This window comes from Arachis ipaensis, chromosome B4 (genome assembly GCF_059453495.1).
Source record: "Arachis ipaensis isolate K30076 ecotype BB chromosome B4, ASM5945349v1, whole genome shotgun sequence".
NCBI classification, from domain to species: domain Eukaryota; kingdom Viridiplantae; phylum Streptophyta; class Magnoliopsida; order Fabales; family Fabaceae; genus Arachis; species Arachis ipaensis.
Genome location: NC_142439.1, coordinates 147,540,259 through 147,561,407, shown reverse-complemented (window position 1 = coordinate 147,561,407; position 21,149 = coordinate 147,540,259). Strand labels below are relative to the sequence as shown.

The following is a 21,149-nucleotide window of genomic DNA, read 5'->3' as shown; positions in this document are numbered from 1 at the left end:
TTTCTTTTGGATTAACATAAACAAATGGAAGACAATATGGGACTTTTGTGTTTGGATTATACGCAGATCGGTATACAAAGGCAGATTGCAACCACAACGGAAAGGATACAATAAACAAGTCAATTAGACAATGTTTTGGGTAAGTAATAAAATCATATATATAGTCTTCATTTTTTTTCCCCTATATTTTATATACAACAAAAATTGTATTTGTCAAATTCAAACCACTCTCAGCAGGACATCATTTTTGTCATATTTTTCTGATAGTTAAATCAATGTAACTAAAATTACATGCCCTAAAGTAATTAATTCATAATAACATAAATAAACTATAACATTGGATAAGGGTAATGTCTGCATTGTATTTATTCATGGAAACTTAGGGATGGTGCTGGATTATGCAACTTGCTCCCTGTTTGGTTGAGAGCTCTATTCACATATACAGAATCATTTAGTTTAGCATTAAAAATCATTTTAAAAAATTAAAATCTTTAAATTGTTATAGTAAAGAATTCTTTGAATATTTAATATTATATAGTATATATGACACCTTAGCTAAGACTTTAGTCAAAGAAAGCGTGCCTTGTAATTAAAATTCCCAAAATATATTTGTTTATTTGAAGTTTGATGTGGTTTATGTGCCCCCAAGTTCCTTGTATTCTATCTAATTTAAAATTTATGTTATTTTATTATTCATATATTAATTAAGAAATAAAAAAGAACAAAGATAATTACAAAATATTTAGTAAAATACTCTTGTTTAAAATATATTGAACTATATATATAATATCTCTTAAACGATTTTACATGTCAAAGATTCGAATATCACTTTATATATATATAGTAATTCATTAGTCAGCAACAAACTTATAAATAAAATTTTGATTCACAGTAAATTAATTTTTAGCCGGTTAAATTTAGAAAGCCAATTTATATTTTACATGCATAACAATAATAAAAAACCAAACCCATTTTCGAAAGAGTCAACTTGTTTTTAATGATAATTGAGACATAGTTAATAAATTCTATCGATGGATTCATCTTAAACTTAGCTTGAAAATGTTGCTTCCGTACCCTTAATTATTAATCCTAGATTCCCTCTAATGCATGTGTTGAGTACACCAATGCTGTTATACGTATTATTATGTGTTGAATTAATCAAATTAAAACATTTATAATTTTTTTAGCTAAATGGTCTTGGATTCCAAAGACAGGAAAACAACAACACATATATTAATTATCATCACCAAGAAGCATCTATCAAATATTTATTGTCATTAAAACCAACAAGATTACAACAACAGTGTGAATTTGGTTAGTAGTACTATGAAACAGCTGCAAAAATATAATGTACTAGGATAGGTTCAGCTATATATAAATGTGATGCCATTAAAACTATAGAATATACTCCACTACTATATGTTACTACATGTGTTATATACTCATCAATTTGCTGTCACCAGTGGTGTATCATTACCATTATTAGCTGTTATACCCTAAGATCAATAATGTGTTATATAATATATAGAGACTTATAGTATAGTAATTTCCCTAAAGTCCTTAAAAATCTAAGAGGAATGCTTTATTTCCCAAGTAAGAAATAAGTTCCACTTGCAATATAATTGTCTATCAAATTCCTGCATCCCGTGATTTTTGTCTTTTATTCTCTCTCACTTTATTCTCTTTTTCCTGTATGGATAGTCCAAAATAGAAAGTTTTCTATTATTTGCTCGAAAACAAATTAAATTTCATGTAAAACATTCTTACAGCAACTATGTTAGATATATATAAAAAAATTAATTTGGGTTGGTCAAATAACTAGTTCACTCGTCTGCTTAAACAAATATAAAAAATTTGAATTTCGCCATATACATATAAATAAAACTCAGATCTATTGATTAGCTCTTAACCTATTGGACTAAGAGATACCACGTAAATAATATATATATATATATATATATATATATATATAAGTTATTAATGTTAACTATCAGAATAAAATAAATATTAAAATATATAATATACATTAAAAATAAATTAAATTATAGATATATTTTTATATAAATATATTGTGTTAATTTTAATGATTTATTTTAATGTGTAAATAAAATAATTCATTTGAGTTAACTTACACCGAAAATCCTAATACCCTATATTTAGTAAAAAATAGTAAAACAACAAGATTTTCGTACATATCTATATATATATATATATATATATATATATGAATGGTAAAAACTAAGGTGCAGTCGACTTTATGTAAAGTTGATAACTGAAAATCGTTAGATGATTTAACTGATTTAATTAAATTTTTATCTAACGGCTTTCGACTATCAACTTCACGTGAAGTCGATTGCACTTGAGTTTTCACTTATATAAATTGTTTATGGTGACTTGAAATCTACATAACCGGCAAATTATTCTATATATAAAAGCTTAAAGGTAACTCTTAACCACATACTAAAACGAATCTTTTCACCAACCTATATTTTATATAAACACAAAAATAATTTAACTAGAACAATGAAGAAAATAGGATGAGAACTTTTACTAATTAAAGAAGATAATATAATTTAGTTGAAATGTTGTCGGTAAATATATATGGCTATATATAATTTTTCAGAAAACAGGCGTGTGTGTATACTATATAGTATATACAATATATATATTCCCTAATGCTCATTAATCTTTTATGACATTTGATGTTTTTGTTTATTTTATACCTAAACTTAAAAAATTGTATTATATATATCCTATTTAATTGAACAGGAAGAGCAAAAAAAGGAGAGTATCATGATAACAAACACATTTTATTTAATTTTCTGAACTTTTTGTATAACATATATAGTTAGTTACCCGTGATCTCATCTCATGTTCCATGCATGCATGTGGTGCGATATTTTAATTTAACTTAATAAATGTATGCTAATATAAATTATATTATCTAAACCTCTATATTAGCTTGTCTTTTACCATATGTGTTTAGAGAAAAGGTGAAGATCACGCCAAGAAGAACCCTGAGGCCATCGAAGACTTTTTTTCTTTTTCTCAATATATTTGCTCATTATTATTATTATTATCACTCATATAATAAAATCCAATAATCATAGAAAATATTGGATATCCAAAAAAGGGTTTAGCTGACACAAATTATTAGAAAATTGTGTTTAGGTAATATTTGTTGAATTCAACATGAATTTAATTTTACTCATGTATATATTTGGTAGAAGTAATTTTTTTTCTTTTTCATCCTTGTAATCACATTGAAAGCGTATAAATATAATATTAATATATATGTTAATACTTATTCTAACTTTTATATTAAGATTATAATTTAATTTTTATATATTATTAATATAAAATAATTTTATACTTGCATCTAATTACGTAATGTTATATCAACAAAAATAATTATTTTTTATATTGATTACATAAATAATTATCTAAAAATATAAATATAATAAATATTTATCTAAAACATTTTATTCAAAAATTTTGTTTGTTACCTATACTTTTCCTTTATTCAATATCAATACAAGATTAAACTGTTAATACAATTTGACTTTATTAGCGAATGAAGTTATTTTCATTAATTACATGTTCAATCATAATTTTAGATAATCACATAGGCAACATTAATTTTTTTTTCAGAATCACATTTGATAAAAAAAATGTCTAAATACAAATTACATTGATAAAAATTATTTTTAGTTAGATATATAAATGTATATATTCATTTACAAACATTAATCCAAACACTTTGTATATAATACATTCTAAAACTAACAATTGAAATTCCCTCTCAATTTCCATGGAACAAAATACCTGACATGGATAAGGAAAACAAATAAATAAATAAAAAAAATCCTGAGCTCTATACAACAAATGCAAATTATTAAATAGGAAAAAAAATTAATGAGCATATAAATCTAATTAATAAGATCATAGTTGAAGATGATGAAGAAGGAGAGAAACAAAGCAAAGCAATAGTGTTCCACCAAAACATGTGGAACCAATAGTCCCACAAACTAAACATGTCAATTCAATCAAGTTGTGTAACTCTTTATTATTGTTTCCTTTGATTTTTTGACAATGATAATAATTATCATCAGAAACTGGATAATAGTTCCACCCTTGTTGACATTTGGAACACCTTTCTAGTTTCTCCTTCACCTTCACCATCTCTATCCTCTCCTTAAGAACTTTCAAATTAGCATCCACTATATTTGTAGAACTCCCTGCTCATCATATCATAAAAAAAATAACTAATTAAATCACGTATTAAAAAAAAACTCATTTATTTCTGTTAGAGTATAATCATTAGTGTTATTTTTTCGCATCAGCTTAAACTCTATGTCCGAAAGGTCAAGAGTTCGATCCTTGGAGAACTCCAAAAATAAAAAAATAAAAATAAAAAATCAAGCAAATCCAAAAAGAGAACTTATTCTGTCAAATAATATTCTAAAAATTTGTGATTACCTTCTTCGTGATATTTCTGAACTTTTATTACTCGAAGATTCCGATTCCGATTCCGGTGTGTATTGCATCCCTTGGGATGTGATCTTGATTTTGACAAGAAATTTAATTGAAGTAGAGAAGAAGAAGCCATGCTATACACTTTGGTGAAAAAAAAATTGGTGAGAATGAAGGATAGGGTTTATGCTATTAATGTTGAAAATATAGATAGATACCTTCAATAATATTTGGTTATATATATATATGGTTTTGTTGGTCTTCCTTTAAGTTGATTCTCATATAAGACATGGAACACATGAAGAGGGGTTTTTTTTTTTTTTTTTAATGGTCAACAATTCCAAGCTTTGAGAGAAGAGAATTTGATTTTATTTATAAGAAAATAATAATAATATATTCAAAGGAAGGGATTAATTAATCAATATGGGAAGACTGTGAAGAAAGTTGAAATCGTATTTGTTGAACAGAAAATTTTATTTAGTGCTGCCTTTGGAATCATCCATGCGTGGATTAGTTCAAATAACCGGCGCCTTCTTTGGTTTATTATAAATTATTATAATTAAGAGTTCAACGACTGAACTAAAATTTGGATATCACTTTAATACGGATATTAAAAATGTCTTTTTTTTAAAACGTTTATACATCTCATGTTATTATTGGATATTCTTATTAAATCAGTTAATAATTTATTTTTTATTATAAACCAGAACAAAATCGGTTTATTATAAGAACTATAATAAATTCAATTGTGTGCATTATAATTATTAGACCCGATTTTAATTTTTATCCGATCGAATTATACCATCTAAATCGAATATCTTTAAATTTTTTGATAAAAAGATAATTATATCCATGACTTTTTATTTTTCGGACATTTATATCCCTAAAAATTTAAAAATACAATTAAATCCCTAAAAAAATTGGATTTATTGTTATTGTTATAAAAAATCGATTTTATTCTAATTTATTAAAAAAATTCAAAAATAACCAGTTCATTACTACGTCCAATAATAATGCGACACGTAAATGTCTTTGCACAAAGACGTTTTATGCATCTTTATGAGAGCATCTCCCTTAAAATTTTTCTATTAATATCAGTTAATTTTTTTAATTATTTGTTTAATCTTATATTTTAAATTCTTAATAAATTCTAAATTTTTCAAAAACTGAAGGCTTTTAATTTACAACTAAAAAACGTTGACTAATATTAACTAATATTACAAATTAATTTCCAATACTTAATTATTATAAAAATTATAACTAAGATATTTGTTTATTTTTATTTTTATTGAAAGGTTTTCACTACTAGATAATTAGCTAGTTTTCTCCTTTCTTTTATTGGATGAATAACTGGAATCAACTTAATGATATATATTGGCTCTACTTTTAACAAAAGCTAGCAACAACCAATAATAGAAAAAAAAAAGGAAAAAAAAAAAAAAGAGAAGAGGTGCTGTGTCAGATGAATGCATAATATAATGGCTAAAGTAAGAAATAAGAATTAATTAAGAAACATCAAATAATCAATCAAGATGAGTAAGAGCTAAGAATGAACAATCTTTTATGTTAATCAAGGTGATTAACAACTGCACCTATAGCTAGTGCTTGATTATTTATTATTAGAGAGTTTCTTTGACATTTTTTAAGTTAAGGCTTGAGATAAAGATTGAATAAGATGCATTTAGATATCTAACTAGATTTTATGATTATGATTATGATTATTTTATTAGTTTTTTGGTTTGCTACCATCCAATGGATAACTTTGAAAATAAATAAAAATAAACAAACATAATTAAACAAAATGGGTACTTGACTTTTAGCATTGAAGATCTGTGAAGGCCAGCTAGCATGCATAATTCATGTATTATATGAGGCTGCTAATAATAATTAATAACATAAAATTATTGTATTATAGAAGTATCCTACTTCCTTAGGGCCTTATTAGGGGACAATCATCTTTTGAGTTATGAAAGAAGGCATTAACGAGGATAAAAAATAGTGAAAAAATAAATGATATAAGAACTCAATAGATTTAAGATATGTTAAAATTAATAATTTTATTATTAAGACTTAAAAACCTATCAATCATATTATATTTTCTATACTATATGTACTATGTAGCACATTTATCAAAATAAGCAAAACAATAAAAAGAGAACTAACAAATCCAAATTCTAAACTTTTAAATAACCCAAAAAAATTAAGGTGATTACTATGATACATAAAAATGTTTGTCTAATTTATTAAAAAAATTAAAATTAATATTTAATTTTAAAAATATAAAAATAAATAATTATTAAATTTTTAAAATTTATTATAAAAAATAAATTAAATAAAAACTAAACACCAAATTATAAGTACGGTTAAATTCACTAAAAATCAAAGTGCAATGAGTAGGGATGTCAATGGGTTCGGGCCAAGAGATGCCTCTTTGTTTCCCGTTCTCGTCCTGTTTTTCGCCATGGAGAATAATTGTCCCCATCTCCATTCTCTGCGTCTCCGTATTTTCTGCGGGCCCATTTCCCATCTTCCTGTTTTAACATTCATATGGAAATTATAATAAAAAATATAAAAAAAAATCAAAAAATAAACTACAAAATATTATTACAAACACACAAACATATCTTATCCAAGATTATAAGTCTAGAAATATAACATAGCAAATTATAGTCCATAAAATTAAATCTTGAACAATAGGGTTAGGGTTTTTCAATGAGTGAAATTATTAAAAGAACCTTTATATTAGAAATAAAGTAAGAGTTATTAAGTAAGTTCAAAAATTCGGGGAATTAGCGGGGATGGGACGGGGATCCTTGCTCGGGTCCCCGCGCCTGTCTCGGAGGAATTTTTTCGCTTCCCATCCCCATCTCCACAAAAAAAATTCTCCACCATTAGAGCCCCATTCGAGGCGATCCCTGCAGAGATCCCCACCTCCGGGAATTTTTGACACCCTTAGCAATGAGGCATTAGAGAAAATATGGAAACGAGAATCTTAAACTTTTTTTTTTCAGAGATTCTTAAACACCAAGGTTTTTTTTTTCTTGGGCTGGAACCACAAATTCTTAAAGTTCTAGGACCCTTTGAATAATTTTTCGGAATGTGAAAGCCCTTCCAATTTTTTCTTGGGCCTAGTGGGTTTCATCGAGCCCAAAGTATAGGAAAGTGTGAAGATTAACTATCCCAAAAATATATCTTCTCCAAAAACAATCTATCCCCAAAAATGAAAGAAGAACTAAGTCAAAAATACAAAAACAATTGATCCCCATTTGTTTATGGGCCAAAAATAAAATCCCATTCATATACTTGGGTGATTTTCACTTAAATAATTAAAAATGGCATTACCACATGTGCGTGATTAACAATAATAATATCGAAGTCCAGAAAAATAAAAAAAATAATATAATACTAATGCCCTATACCTTTCTACTATATATGTTTTACAAATTTTTCGTATATTATAGAATTATAGAAATCAAATGAGAAAGAATATAAATAAATCAAATGAGAAAGAAAATAAATATTATTCTACGGTTTTTCGACCTAACAAAAAAGAAATTTAATATGTTAGGATGACGATAAGATAATAAAAGAAATAGATTAACACTAACAAACAATTAATTGTCGATGACAAGATAATCTTTTAACAATCTAATCTAGCAATTAATTTGTGAGTCATACTAATGAGTAATAGCTCAAATGGCATAGTCTTTCCATACTCAATTAAGAGGTTGCGGATTTAAGTTTTTTATCTTTGGTAAAAAAAATAATAATAATAATTTGTGAGTCATTTATTTACCAACTCAAATATCAAATTCCCATTGACGAGTAATTGCAAATGCTTTCCGTCCAAGAAAAGAGCTGGCACACATGATGTTATGATAAGAGCCGAGAATTTTCATACATTTTAATTATTTTTTATTTTCCATAGTCATGGACCTTCGTCCTTTTTTTATGATTGTCTAATTTTAAATTCAAAATGTAATTTTTTATCTTTTTTTTTCTACTTTCTCAATCTAAATAATCACAACAATTTACGAAATAGACAATAAAAAACCCTAGTGATAATCCGTAAAAAAAAAAAAGTTTAAATAGGGTATTATTTATTTTCGCAAATATGATATTGAAATGACAACGTGGAAGCTATCAAATTAAGATGAACGGCCACAAATTGAGCGATGAAAAGTATTAACAGAAAGTCAGCATAAAAACGGAAGAGATTGAATAAGAAAAAGCTCTGATTAATGTGATAGATTTGAATTTGAAACCACAAAAAAAGTAAGATTCTTGAGAATTCCATGGACCCTCAAACACCGTATAAATAAGAGTATAAATATGTGTGAGCCTTTGCACTCCGCCGCCTCATTCATCTTATTCAGTTCTCAATACTCTATCCTCCGATTCTCTCTTTTCTTCGCGAACCCTATTACGAGCTTCTCATCAATTCCAGGTACCAATTTTGATCTATTCTCTCTTGATATTTTGTTGATCTAGTTCGTGTTATCTTTTTTTTTTTTTAATGTTTCTGATAATAGATAATGGATGATGAAATTGGTAACTGCGCTTGATCGTTTTCTAACGAAAAATAATCTGATATAGTATTTTGAGCTGGAATAATACTGGAGATTTTTTATTTAAGGTGGATTAATTGTTATTGTTGTTGTTTTTTTATTGGAAAAGTTGTTTTTGTGGTGTTTGAAGTAGCAAAGGTTCTAATCTTTGACCAAAAGGAAATCCTTTTTCTTTTTTATTTAGGTTATGTGTAATTTACGACGTTCAAAAATTCTGCTTCATGATTGAAGCTAAGGGATTCGGTGGTATATATGCTTTTAGGGTATGTGATGTGAATTTATTCTTGTCTTGTATGTGTATCTGAAGTAGATTCCACATGCTTTTGGGGTTTTTGTGAACCCTTTTTATTTTGTCATGGCTTGGGACCGAATATGGAATTGATTAATAATTTATTATAGGCAAGTTGATCACATAAATAGATCTAAGAACTTATGGGAAAGTATTATCATGGTTGTATGAATAACCTAGTTCTTGATAGATATAAGATGAGTCTTCGTTGTTAATGTTGTAATTTTTTTTTATAGGTCTTTATTTGTTTTGTGATTAGATTTATATTTTGTTGTAATTTTAACTGATTTTCTGATTTTGGAATTGTACAGTTGTTCATCAAATCTTCCGGTTGTTGGTTTGGCGTCCCTGCAAGTTCTGCTGTGGCAGATTATAAAGTGAAAGTGTCACGCCCAAGTTTCTTTCATGTTTGAACAGGCTACTACCCATTTTGGAGCAATTGAGCTGCTAGCAGAGTATTTTTCTTCTACTAGAAAAAACTACATACCTTTGTCGTGCCAAGTTAGCTGTATGCATCGTGAGACATACCATAAAATCCCTCGGTTTTCTGATTGCGGTTGGCCACCTACCATAATCTCTGAAGGAGAGTCTTTGAGGGTGCAAGCAGCCTTAGAGGCCACTATCCCAGCTTTGTATTGCCTTCTCTGAACATCTATTTGTTAGTCATTGTCATCGTCATGGCGCTGCAGAACATTGGTGCCGCAAATAGCGATGATGCCTTCTACAGGTATAAGATGCCTAAAATGATAACCAAGATTGAGGGCAGAGGTAATGGCATCAAAACCAATATTGTCAATATGGTTGACATTGCAAAAGCGTTGGCTAGGCCGGCATCTTACACCACCAAATATTTCGGTTGTGAGCTTGGAGCACAATCGAAATTCGATGAGAAAACCGGCACTTCTCATGTTAATGGAGCACATGATACTGCAAAACTTGCGGGCCTTCTTGAGAACTTCATTAAGAAATATGTTCAATGCTACGGTTGTGGAAATCCTGAAACTGATATTTTGATTACAAAGAGTCAAATGATCCAGCTGAAATGTGCTGCTTGTGGTTTTGTGTCTGATGTGGACATGAGGGACAAGCTGACTACCTTTATCATCAAGAACCCTCCTGAAGCAAAGAAAGGATCGAAAGACAAAAAGGCCATGAGGAGAGCTGAGAAGGAGAGGATGAAGGAAGGTGAAATGGCTGATGAGGAACAGAAGAAACTGAAGAAAGAGGTTAAGAAGAAAGGCTCTTCATCATCAAAGGATGGCACTGTAAAATCTAGTAAGAAGAAAGCAGGTAGCTCTGATGAGGAACGTGTATCTCCTACACACAGTCAAATTGATGAGAAAGAGGAGGCTCGTGATGAAGATGATGGTGATGATGATGTTCAGTGGCAAACGGATACATCTATTGATGCTGCTCGTCAACGTATTCAAGAACAGTTAAGTGCTGTGACTGCTGATATGGTCATGCTCTCGACAAATGAACCAGAGAAGAAGAAGACAGAAAGCAAGGGTTCTGAGAATGGTGACACTGTGAACTATGCAACTGTGGTCAGGGAAGTGAAAGCATATTTGAAGAAAGGTGTCGCAGCGAAGGAATTGCAGTCACATATTGCTGCATTTCCTGTATCTGCTCAGGAGAAGATGAATGCACTTCTTGAAGGATTATTTGATGGTGTTGAGAAAGGGTTTGGAAAAGAAGCTACCAAGAGGAAGAATCACCTTGCTGCTGCAGTTGCTGGAGATGACGAGGGATTGCAGCTGTTATTGCTCAATGCTGTTGAGGAGTTCTGTAACAAGAAAGGTAGCAATGCATTGAAGGAGGTTGCACTTATTCTGAAAGCCCTCTATGATGTTGATTTGGTGGAGGAAGAGCACGTCGTGCATTGGTATTCAAAGGGACTGAAGGGTGATAAGAAGGACTCTCAGATATGGAAGAATGCTCAACCATTCATTGATTGGCTTCAGAATGCTGAATCAGAATCGGAGGAAGAATGAGAAAAGTTTGTGCTCAGTTCAGAATATTGAAGATTATGATATCACATTTACTTACTGTTATTGTCCTCAGTTTGTTGATTTTCTTTACTGTTGTGTCCTTTTATTTTGAATAAAGGGTCTTGTTTTGGCCCCTTGTGTGGTTGAAGTGTTGCTAGAGTTCATGTATGTGTCTGGATTATGCTTGATGTTGTGTTCTAAGTACTATGGTTTTAGTTATATATTCACTATAAGAAATGTTTCTGATTACATGTGCCCCTTAGATTATATGAATTTTGTTGGTAATTTCAATCATCAATAATGCTTATGATCTTTTCCATGTGTACAAGTTAAGCATACAACGTTAATTTGGTTTTTTTTTTGCATACAAGTTAAGCATACAACGTTAATTTTCTCTATAATTTAGGCATTCATGATTTGCCCTTTATACAACATGGTCATAGTGTCCTGATCTCCACTATGATTTTCATCAATTTTTTTCAACATCAAAGCAATTTCTTCATCCGAAATTGACCACATATAGCATGGAATCACCAATATGGTTTATACTTTATACTCTTCACGTGATGAAATAGGGGAATGATGAATCTGTACATAGAAACAATCATTAATTGGATTCTAGCTAATCTTCGCAATTTTATTAGTAACTAACTCTCATTACACCATCTAATTCACAAGTGGTTAAGAACAAATGTTGTAACCTGGTGTTGAAGTCCTTGGGCCATAGTAGTTAGCTTTGATCATCGTATGTATTGAAATCAATATCCCAAGGATTCCCAACAGTAATAGCTGCAATCAAATTGAATCAATTTTCTTAAACTCCTCTAGATTATTGTGTAGGCTTTCAAAAAAGATGGAAACTGTTTTTTTAACAATTATCTATAAATGTATCCTCTTACCATAAACACTGTTAATGAATACTCTTCTGTTTCACTGAGTATCAGTATAACTTGAAGTGTATGCCTTAAAACAATAAGACCAAGAAACTGCAATATACAATAAAGTGTGTTTTTCTTTAGCTAATTATTAAGAAAATTGTTGCCCCCAATGAATTTTGTTTACATAAAACGTATATAAATTTAAAAGAAGCAAAAATGGAAATTACAATAGTGGCAATTATGCGGCACCATATCATGGACCTTGTAGAGGGTGTTGAATATTCAATGTCAGGTTCTAGATCATGATGATCAGCACCAAACATTGATACAAATTGATTGTTGTTATTGTGAACTCTTCTTGAAGTCTCCCAATAGTTCCATCTAAGACAACAAACTTCTATCACTTCATGGTAGAAAAAGAAATAACAATGACAATAAAAAAAAAAAATTGAAGTATGAACATGAAACATGAATCCAGTAAATGTTGGTTGATACACAGACTTACCCGAAATTTATTGGAGATCCACCATAATGGATAAGTGGTGGGGGTACAGTGTACCCGGGTGTAAATTGCTGCATTAGTTAACATGTACCATTACTATCATCATCATCATCATTACTTGAGTAAAGTACTGAATTGTAAGGTTTAAAGTGTCTTATTTAAGTTCAAAAAAGTTTTATGTAACTTCAATTAGTCTCACCGTAAGGTTGAAGTTAAATAATTAACGGAATATCGTACGTGACAGTAGTACAAAAACAAGATCGATAATCTAGAAAATAAGTACAAGTTTCAAAGGCATAAAATCAACCGTTGATGTATTAACATATTTGTTTATCATTTTTCTTATAATTTAAATGAAATATTTTCTATAAAATTAATGAGAACGATAACTAAATGTATTGAAGCAACAAATTAACGTGACTTGTGAAGTACAGCAATTATTAGAAAATAATCGAGTTAGAGCCGTAGCTATGAGCGCTACAGATGGTCTAATAAGAGGAATGGAAGTGATTGATACGGGGAGCCCCTAAGTGTTCCAGTGGGCAGAGCAACTCTAGGACGAATTTTTAACGTACTTGGCGAACCTATTTTTATACCTTTGGAACTTGTACTTGTTCTCTAGATTAGCTATCTTATTCTTGCACAGCTGTTATGTAGGATATTTCGTTAATTATTTAATTTTGACCTTACGGTAGGACTACATTAAAACTAAATGAAAATTTTTTGAATTCAAATAGGACACTTTAAATATTAAGAATCAAAAAAGAATGTGTAGAAATCAATTTAGTACTTTACCCTTATCATTACTGGTTAAGTGAACATAATCATGTACCTGTAGGCAAATCTCACAGGTAGTATCGCCTTTCTCATTGCACCATCTTTGAACACAATTTCTATGTACATACTACAACATTAAAATTAATTAATTAATTAATTAAAGCAGAGGAGTTAAATATCTCTACTCTTATTATCGTTATTTATATATATATTGCCTATTGTAATTCTACAATTAATAAATTAGAGACTAAATGTCTTAATTTTTCTTGCTAGGTTGTTAGACATATGGTTTGATTACTTCTGAAAAATTTATATAATACGTGTGCAAGGACTTCAAAAAGAGGGGATACTAACACAAATAATTAAAAAAAAAAATCATTATGACTCCCTATATACAAGAAATGGTAAAACCTAGTTATTTATTTATTTTCCTTTGTTAAAATTATAATTACCTTGAGGGTGCCAGAACATGAACATGGTGTTTCCATGTGTGACTCTTCATCTTCATTGTGACATATTCGGCATTGTACCAATATATTATTAGGAGATATCGATTCCATTTCATGCACAAAACAGAACTCGAATCCAACAAATTAAGACTGTGCGTGACATGAAGACATCAAAACATGGCAATTTGTTGAGTAGATTCAGGAATGAATACAACATGTATTAAGCCTTTAATTTATGATGATTGCTTTGATTTGATTTGCTTCTCTATTTGGCTGGTCCTCAAAACGAAGCAAGAGATTGAGTGTCCTTGTTATCACAAACAAAGCACAAATATAACATAAGGTATGCCATAATAATAAAACAACGTTAGAAATCTTCAAAACCAAGAAACACATTCCCTCCTTTTTTTTTATATACATATATTTATTTAATTTTCTCTATGTTATGTTGTGTGATGCCTGAGAAAAGCACTATACTACAAAGGAAAGCAGAGAATCTCCATCCACGTGCTTTTCACAATAAATATGAATTAACTTATTCATCCATTTTTAAGAAAATTAAAACTTTACAAGTTACAACACATTGACAAATAAGAAACTATAATGTGTGGAGTTATTATAATTCGAGTAAAGTATCGTTTTTGTCCTTAACGTTTGGGGTAAGTCCCAAAATTGTCCCTAACGTTTCAATCGTCCTATTTAAGTCCCTAACGTTTCAAAACTGACTCAATATTGTCCTGCCGTTAGGGATCCGTTAACAAAATTGACGGCGGGACAAAATTGAGACGATTTTGAAACGTTAGGGACTTAAATAGTACGAAAACGTTGGGGACAAAAATGATACATAGAAATAAATTTTAATTTTATCCTTCAATAATATCAATTTTTTACTATACATAGTATTCAATTATTTTTTAATCACATCTAAGTAAATTACACTTAATCATATTACTTTTATTTTAAATAAATTAATTTTTTTTATAATTTTACTCTTAAAGATTTTTAGTTATCATGAAATATTTGTAGAATGACTAGTACATAAACTTGCAGAAAAGAAAAAAATAATATATATATATATATATATATATATATATATATACAATAAAATATAAATTATACCTTTTGTCTCTAATGTATCAAACTTTTTTAAAATTATAAAAAAATAAATTTATTTAAAATGAAAATAATGTGATTAAGTGTAATTTATTTAGATGTAATTAAAAAATAATTGAATACTATGTACAGTAAAAAATTAATATTATTGAAAGATAAAATTAAATTAAAATTTATTTTTATGTATTGTTTTTGTCCCTAACGTTTTCGTCCTATTTAAGTTCCTAACGTTTCAAAATCGTCTCAATTTCGTCCCGCCGTCAATTCTGTTAACGGATCCCTAACGGCAGAACAACATTGAGTCAATTTTGAAACATTAGGAACTTAAATAAGACGATTGAAACGTTAGGGACAACTTTAGGACTTACCCCAAACGTTAGGGACAAAAATGATAATTTACTCTTATAATTCTAATAGTAATATTGGTATATAACACAAAAAGGAAGCAATTGAATCTACATATGGTAGTTTTGTTTTTTCATTTCAAACTAGATATGTCTTTTTCTTCATTTCAACTAATAATCATTAGTTTCTTCTACCTAGCTAAATATTCTATTATTTTCTCTCATCTTAGTTAAGCCAAAGCAAGATATATATGAATCTCCATGGCATGAAACAATCTTACACCAAAAGATATCAGCACACTCAAAGCAACAAATATGAGCATCCCTAATGCAACACTTGGTCTTAGGCTCAACATATAACATTCCAATAACCCAAATGCTTCAAATACATCTTTGTCGTTGTGAATACAGTACAATCATGCTCTCATCCACTAACCTCCCTAGATAGTAGTCCTGATAATCGCCACCAGAGTAGCTCATCCCAACAACCTTGCGTCGTGGCATGCACCGCCAACGTATTAGGCTCTTGGAGAAGATCGGATTCCATGAAAGCTTGGCTGCCTCCATTGATAAGAAGTCGAGTTGGGATCTCTAAATCAACTCTTTTCTACAAGGAAATTGTGATGATGGTTGTTATAGCTATTTATAAGTGGTTTCCGGTGCGAACTGAAATCGAGTGTTACATAACATTGAAAACGTATTGATTAGCATCAGATAGCATTAACATATGAATCAGTTTAACATTCCAATAACAGATTACTAACTACATCAATATCTTGACTAATAACAGATTCATTGTGCACACAAAAATAATCGCATTTTTTTAGATTATGTTACACAAGGAATCAATAACTTTTGTACACAAGATGAGTAGACTAAATCCCCGTAGTGGTATCTGAGATTTATGACTTTCACCATTTTAGTCTTTCAGATTCAAAATTTACTATACTAGTCCCCAAGATCCAGCTCCAGACACCATATTGGTCCCTGGATCCTTTCTAGCATTGAGTCATGATAAGTGTATATTAGCTAAAAGAATTTTAATTGAAGAGTTGAAGAAGAGACATTGATGAACATCAGTCATCATAGGAGGAGTGAGGTGCAGAAGTGCAGCCAGGATGGAAGGGATCTTCGGATCCGCAGCAATGCCAATACTGAAAAACTTTGCCGGAATCAGGAGTGTTCATGGTGCCCCCTTCATAAACACTCTCAAACTTCCTCTTAGTTTCTCCTGTGGAACAGAAAGACAAGACAGATATCCCAAATAGTTAGATAAGATTCATAGGAAAGAAAGAAAATAAGCACAATGCTTAAATATGCCAAGGTCTTAATTAGCTTTAAGGTCTTAATACTTTTCATGACAGATCCTCCAATACTTCATTAACCTTCAAATTGTAAATGTTCCCCTAAATTTGATATTTTGTGTAGATTAATTTCGAAACATATTTGTATAAGTTATGCTAAAATAGAAACCAGCTAACAAGAGACCATTCTGTCAATAAGAAAAGCCTAGAAAGTTTGCATGCTCCAAATGAAATGCTGATAAATTCAATGATGCTTTCCAAGTTTCAATTGACATAAAATTATAATATGAAGTATCATTTAGTTCTCTTCAGTACACATATATAATTCACAAAGTTCCACATAAATTTTGGAACTTTTCTATACATACTTTATATATATTCAAGATTGTAACCGATCAAAATTCACAATTCACTACCCTCATTTCATATACTATTCAATATCAGCATTCAAGCAAGCAAATTTGATCTCCAATTGGGGGAATAAAAGATAACGGAAAAGCCAGAAACTTTTAATAGGAGATGAAACAGAGAAATTGAAAAGAGAGTTACCACCAAAATGGGCAGTGTGAAAGCGACAAGCAAGAGGGTGATTGAGTGAAGGGTCGAATTGAGATTTGCAGTTCTTGCAAGTTCTGAGCTTGATGCTGTGGTTGGAAGAACTCGAGCAACACTGAATAATACTAATAGCCTTGGATGGTGAATGAAACCTTTGTTGGGATTGCAGAGACAAAGAGATTTTGTTGTTACCATGAAGCAGTGGATGCAGATGCAGCTGAGAGAACAAGGAAACAGCCATGGAAGAAGAAATGGACAGATAATGAATTACACTGCTACTCATTTTTTTCCTCATTACATTTCTTCTAAGTGGTCCAGGCCCAAAGTTGGGCCCAAAATGACAAAACAACCAGGCCCAAATCAGTAAAAAAAACTAGCCTCGTCTAGCGTGCAAGTTTTAGGGTTTAACCTGCGCGCTAAAAAATTGAAAACCTCGTTAACCGTTTTTCATTCTTGTTCGTGTAAATTGGAGATGGATAAGAACATTTTCAGTGGCATGTCTGATCTTCCTGAAGAGGATAAGCAACGAATGTCCACCATGGTAGACCAGCTACAAATTCGAGACAGGTATAATTTTTATTTATTTATTTGTTATTAATGTTGCTTTGTTTGTTTATCCATGGAAATCATGGATTCGGAGCTTTAGTTCGTTTTTGTTTTATTATTCACTTTTTAGTTGTATTTGTTTGTGAGATTTCTACATTGGAATTTGGAAGAGTAATTAGTAATTGCCCCAAGGATTGAATGCTAGATTGGGATCTGAACTTGGAAGCTATATCTTAAAAAAGAAAAAAAATTATTAATTTTTTTAGGTGGATTTATTGTCAATGAACTTATGGAGCCTTGATTGAACTTCCCATGTTTCTCATATATGAAATTGTTAAATTATTATTTAGGATAAGGTAGCATGGCAACTTAATATTGGGGTTTTTTTTTTTTTTTTTTTTTTAATATGAGAGCTGAATTGAGTAAATTGTTTCTTTAGATGTTTAAGCATGTAATATAAGATGTAATTGTTGTTTTCATGGGGAGATATACTAATTCAATGACTCTTCTCTGTATGTGCCACTAAACTAAGGGATTAGATCCTTATTGTATGGTTTTAAATAAGTAGTTTCTATTGCAGTTGATGCGGCTAAAAATGTGGCCTTCTCATGTTAGAGGATGATTGTTAAACAATGCCACTAAACTAAGGGATTAGATCCTTAATTCTTTTTCGTCTCGCTCGCTTAGGCCTTCTTCCCTTTCTTTCTCGACTAGTTGTCGGATGCCATGGGAAAATGGAGTTCATGTCCTGTCCCTTTGGGTGCAAGAAAGCTTGTATTTCCGACTGGTCCAATAGATGTAACTAGCATCTTTCAGGTCAAGTCTGAAGCTATCACCATTTGATGTACTCCCATGTATAAAAATGCTTATAGTGCTGGAATGAAAAAAATTTGCTTTGTTCTAGTTCCCCATTATGTGCAGAATTTCTCATTATTTTTATTCTTTTTGAAATATCCTTTTCTTGGTCTTATTCATTTGGATACTTTAGAACTGTGTGTGTTAACTGTTAAGACTGAAGCAAAAATGAAATAGCTTTGTAATCTTACTTCTTAAGTGCAAGTTTCTGGCGAAATTACATATTAAACTAACACTATTTTGTGCATATATTAAAGCAATGCAGCTATTTATAATTTTATATAGAGTTTAAAGTTGAAGGGATGTGAATGTAGAAGTTCTGGTTAGGTGCATTTGGTGTAGAAATTGTTTACTTGTAGCATAAGGTGGAATTTGTTAATTTGTTTTCTGTTCATTAAAATTGCAGTCTAAGGATGTATAATTCATTAGTGGAGCGATGTTTCAAGGATTGTGTCGATACATTCTATCGAAAATCCCTAACCAAAAACGAGGAAACGTGTGTTCTCAGGTGTGCCGAAAAATTCATGAGGCTTTCCATGCAAGTTGGTTCCAGATTTTCAGATCTTGACCAAGGTGCAAATACTGGTGTCTCTCAATAGCCTCTGTCTTCTGGACAATTAATTTTTTCATTTTTGTAACATGGAACAATTTTTGTATAGTGTATGTCCACTTTAGTGGTTCTTAACCAGAAATTATTCATGACAAGTGAAATTTCTTTAGATTGAGTAAAAGAAAATGTGATACTATTGGTTTTGTCATGATGTTCATATTCAATGTGCCCATCATCTTTACCTGTTCTTTTTTATTTTATTTTCTTTTTCTTGAAATCAGTTTTGGTTTAAATGTTTCTTTGTCGAGGATTGTCTAAATATAGCAGATTCCAAGAACAAAGTGGCATGCCGTTGTTGAAGAAGGCCCTCAATAGATGCTTTTCTAGCTTCTAAAGTTGTTCAAGTCCATGTTCTTTTTCTTTTTTTATTTTGTTTTTCAATTTGAAAGATAATCATTTTCTGAAGCATTTATTTTTGTATTTACATTTTAGTAGGGAAAAGTAAGAAGTTTGGTATTATGAAATTATTTAAGCTTGAAAGAGTATAATATGATATCAATAAGTCTGTTTTTGAAATCTAAATTATTTCTGATTTCAACAAGCAGTAAAAAAGATTCAATTATCAACAAAAATACATCTAATTTATTTTTGGATCAAAATGAACTTCAATTAAATTAAGAAATGAAGCAAAATTATTTATCAGAACCAATAAACTAACAACACAGTTTTATTAGATGCCCTAATTATAGAGAAAAACAAGAAAAAATTGAATTTCGATATGCAAAAGAAAAAACTGAACATTAAGAATAAGTAGTTTTGTTAGTACCTTGCGGAGTCTTTATTGTTCTTTTTTTGTGTTTTTTGTTGATGATTTCAAATACATCACCAGATTCTGCAATAGTTTTTGCAGAAAATTTGAGAGATTTTGAGAGAGATTTCAAATTCTTTTGTTGCAGTTTTGAGTAGGAGATATGAACGGAACGATTTTTCATATTAAAGCGCAAAGAGACCGGTAATGTTTTTTAAGATTTTGGGCACGTGTATACGCTCTTTTAATGAGAGTAGTTTCTAAAATTTAATGAGACCGGTAATGTTTTTTAAACTTGGATGGCAATAAAATTTGGATGTGTAACAAATCTAATAAAAGATTTACGTAATTTTAACAATAAAATATATAAACTAATTTAATATCCATAAAAAATTAAATTAGTCGGATAAAATTAGCTAAATGAATAATCTCAACGAATATTTTATTTAATTTTGTTAAAATAATCAAATCTTTAATAAATATTAAATTAATTAAAATTAATAGTGCCTAATAATTTTAATTATTAAAATATTAGTTTTTTCTAAATACATATATACATGTACTTATGCAAGTGTTGGAAAGAATGAATATAGATATATCTATATCCCTTCCGATATATGGCATATAGAGCTTGACGGCCACAAGAAGTTGCATTGAAGCCAAGCAAATTAGTCAACAAAACAAAGATTGATCCTTTGGGCGGTGGTTCTGTATCTGTAAAGTAACATGGAGTTGCATAAATCATAATGTTCTTTTAATTCCTTTTTCTTTGTCTTTTTAAGCCTACAAAAGATATAATGCCACTTTACACTTTTGGAGAACATAAGTTGGGTCAATTATTCTCCTCTCCCATTGGCTCTAGTATAATCGTATATATATGTATCACTTCAACCTTGCTCTAGTATAATAATGATTCACTAAACCAGCTCAGCAACTAGCTAATTAATTCCAAATTCTAAAATTTTAAAGTTTTCTTTCAATTAAGAAAAAGGAAAATCCAAGGGATATATTTGGCCACTCATTCTAATATATATAATAACGCAACTAGACCTAGTAGACGGAATCATGTGTATTGTATTGTATTAATTAATAGTTGGAAATTAAAGCAAAAGCATATACAGGCGTTACAAAAAGATTGAGATACACA

At 29.9% G+C, this 21,149-nt stretch overlaps 5 protein-coding genes across 7 annotated transcripts; 2 read left to right on the top strand and 3 right to left on the bottom strand.

Annotated features, from left to right (window-relative positions):
- Positions 1–3,701: 3,701 nt before the first annotated feature.
- LOC107638199 (uncharacterized) lies at positions 3,702–4,781 on the bottom strand. Its single transcript, XM_016341368.3, has 2 exons — positions 4,480–4,781; positions 3,702–4,238 (listed from the first exon to the last, which is right to left on the bottom strand). Exons 1-2 carry the CDS (start codon positions 4,607–4,609, stop codon positions 3,943–3,945), a joined length of 426 nt encoding a protein of 141 aa, XP_016196854.1. The 5' UTR covers positions 4,610–4,781; the 3' UTR covers positions 3,702–3,942.
- A 3,905-nt stretch (positions 4,782–8,686) lies between these two features.
- LOC107635686 (eukaryotic translation initiation factor 5) lies at positions 8,687–11,570 on the top strand. Its single transcript, XM_016339232.3, has 2 exons — positions 8,687–8,920; positions 9,642–11,570. Exon 2 carries the CDS (start codon positions 10,008–10,010, stop codon positions 11,322–11,324), a length of 1,317 nt encoding a protein of 438 aa, XP_016194718.1. The 5' UTR covers positions 8,687–8,920; positions 9,642–10,007; the 3' UTR covers positions 11,325–11,570.
- Positions 11,571–11,622: 52 nt separating this feature from the next.
- LOC107635687 (uncharacterized) lies at positions 11,623–14,256 on the bottom strand. The gene is made up of 7 exons (XM_016339233.3): positions 13,931–14,256; positions 13,534–13,605; positions 12,705–12,772; positions 12,427–12,580; positions 12,221–12,307; positions 12,023–12,110; positions 11,623–11,909 (listed from the first exon to the last, which is right to left on the bottom strand). The coding sequence occupies exons 1-7, from the start codon at positions 14,036–14,038 to the stop codon at positions 11,881–11,883; spliced, it is 606 nt and encodes a 201-aa protein (XP_016194719.1). The 5' UTR covers positions 14,039–14,256; the 3' UTR covers positions 11,623–11,880.
- A 1,189-nt stretch (positions 14,257–15,445) lies between these two features.
- LOC107635684 (carboxypeptidase) lies at positions 15,446–17,538 on the bottom strand. Of its 3 annotated transcripts, none has more exons than XM_016339230.3 (3): positions 17,238–17,538; positions 16,450–16,615; positions 15,446–16,050 (listed from the first exon to the last, which is right to left on the bottom strand). In XM_016339230.3, the coding sequence occupies exons 1-2, from the start codon at positions 17,536–17,538 to the stop codon at positions 16,461–16,463; spliced, it is 456 nt and encodes a 151-aa protein (XP_016194716.2). In that variant the 3' UTR covers positions 15,446–16,050; positions 16,450–16,460. The 3 variants fall into 3 exon arrangements, with proteins under 3 accessions (XP_016194716.2, XP_016194717.2, XP_088341306.1); XM_016339231.3 differs by having other exon boundaries at positions 15,446–15,991; XM_088485180.1 differs by having other exon boundaries at positions 15,446–16,615.
- Positions 17,539–17,667: 129 nt separating this feature from the next.
- On the top strand, positions 17,668–19,367 carry LOC107638198 (mitochondrial import inner membrane translocase subunit Tim9-like). Its single transcript, XM_016341367.3, has 2 exons — positions 17,668–17,810; positions 19,051–19,367. The coding sequence occupies exons 1-2, from the start codon at positions 17,716–17,718 to the stop codon at positions 19,241–19,243; spliced, it is 288 nt and encodes a 95-aa protein (XP_016196853.1). The 5' UTR covers positions 17,668–17,715; the 3' UTR covers positions 19,244–19,367.
- Positions 19,368–21,149: the final 1,782 nt, after the last annotated feature.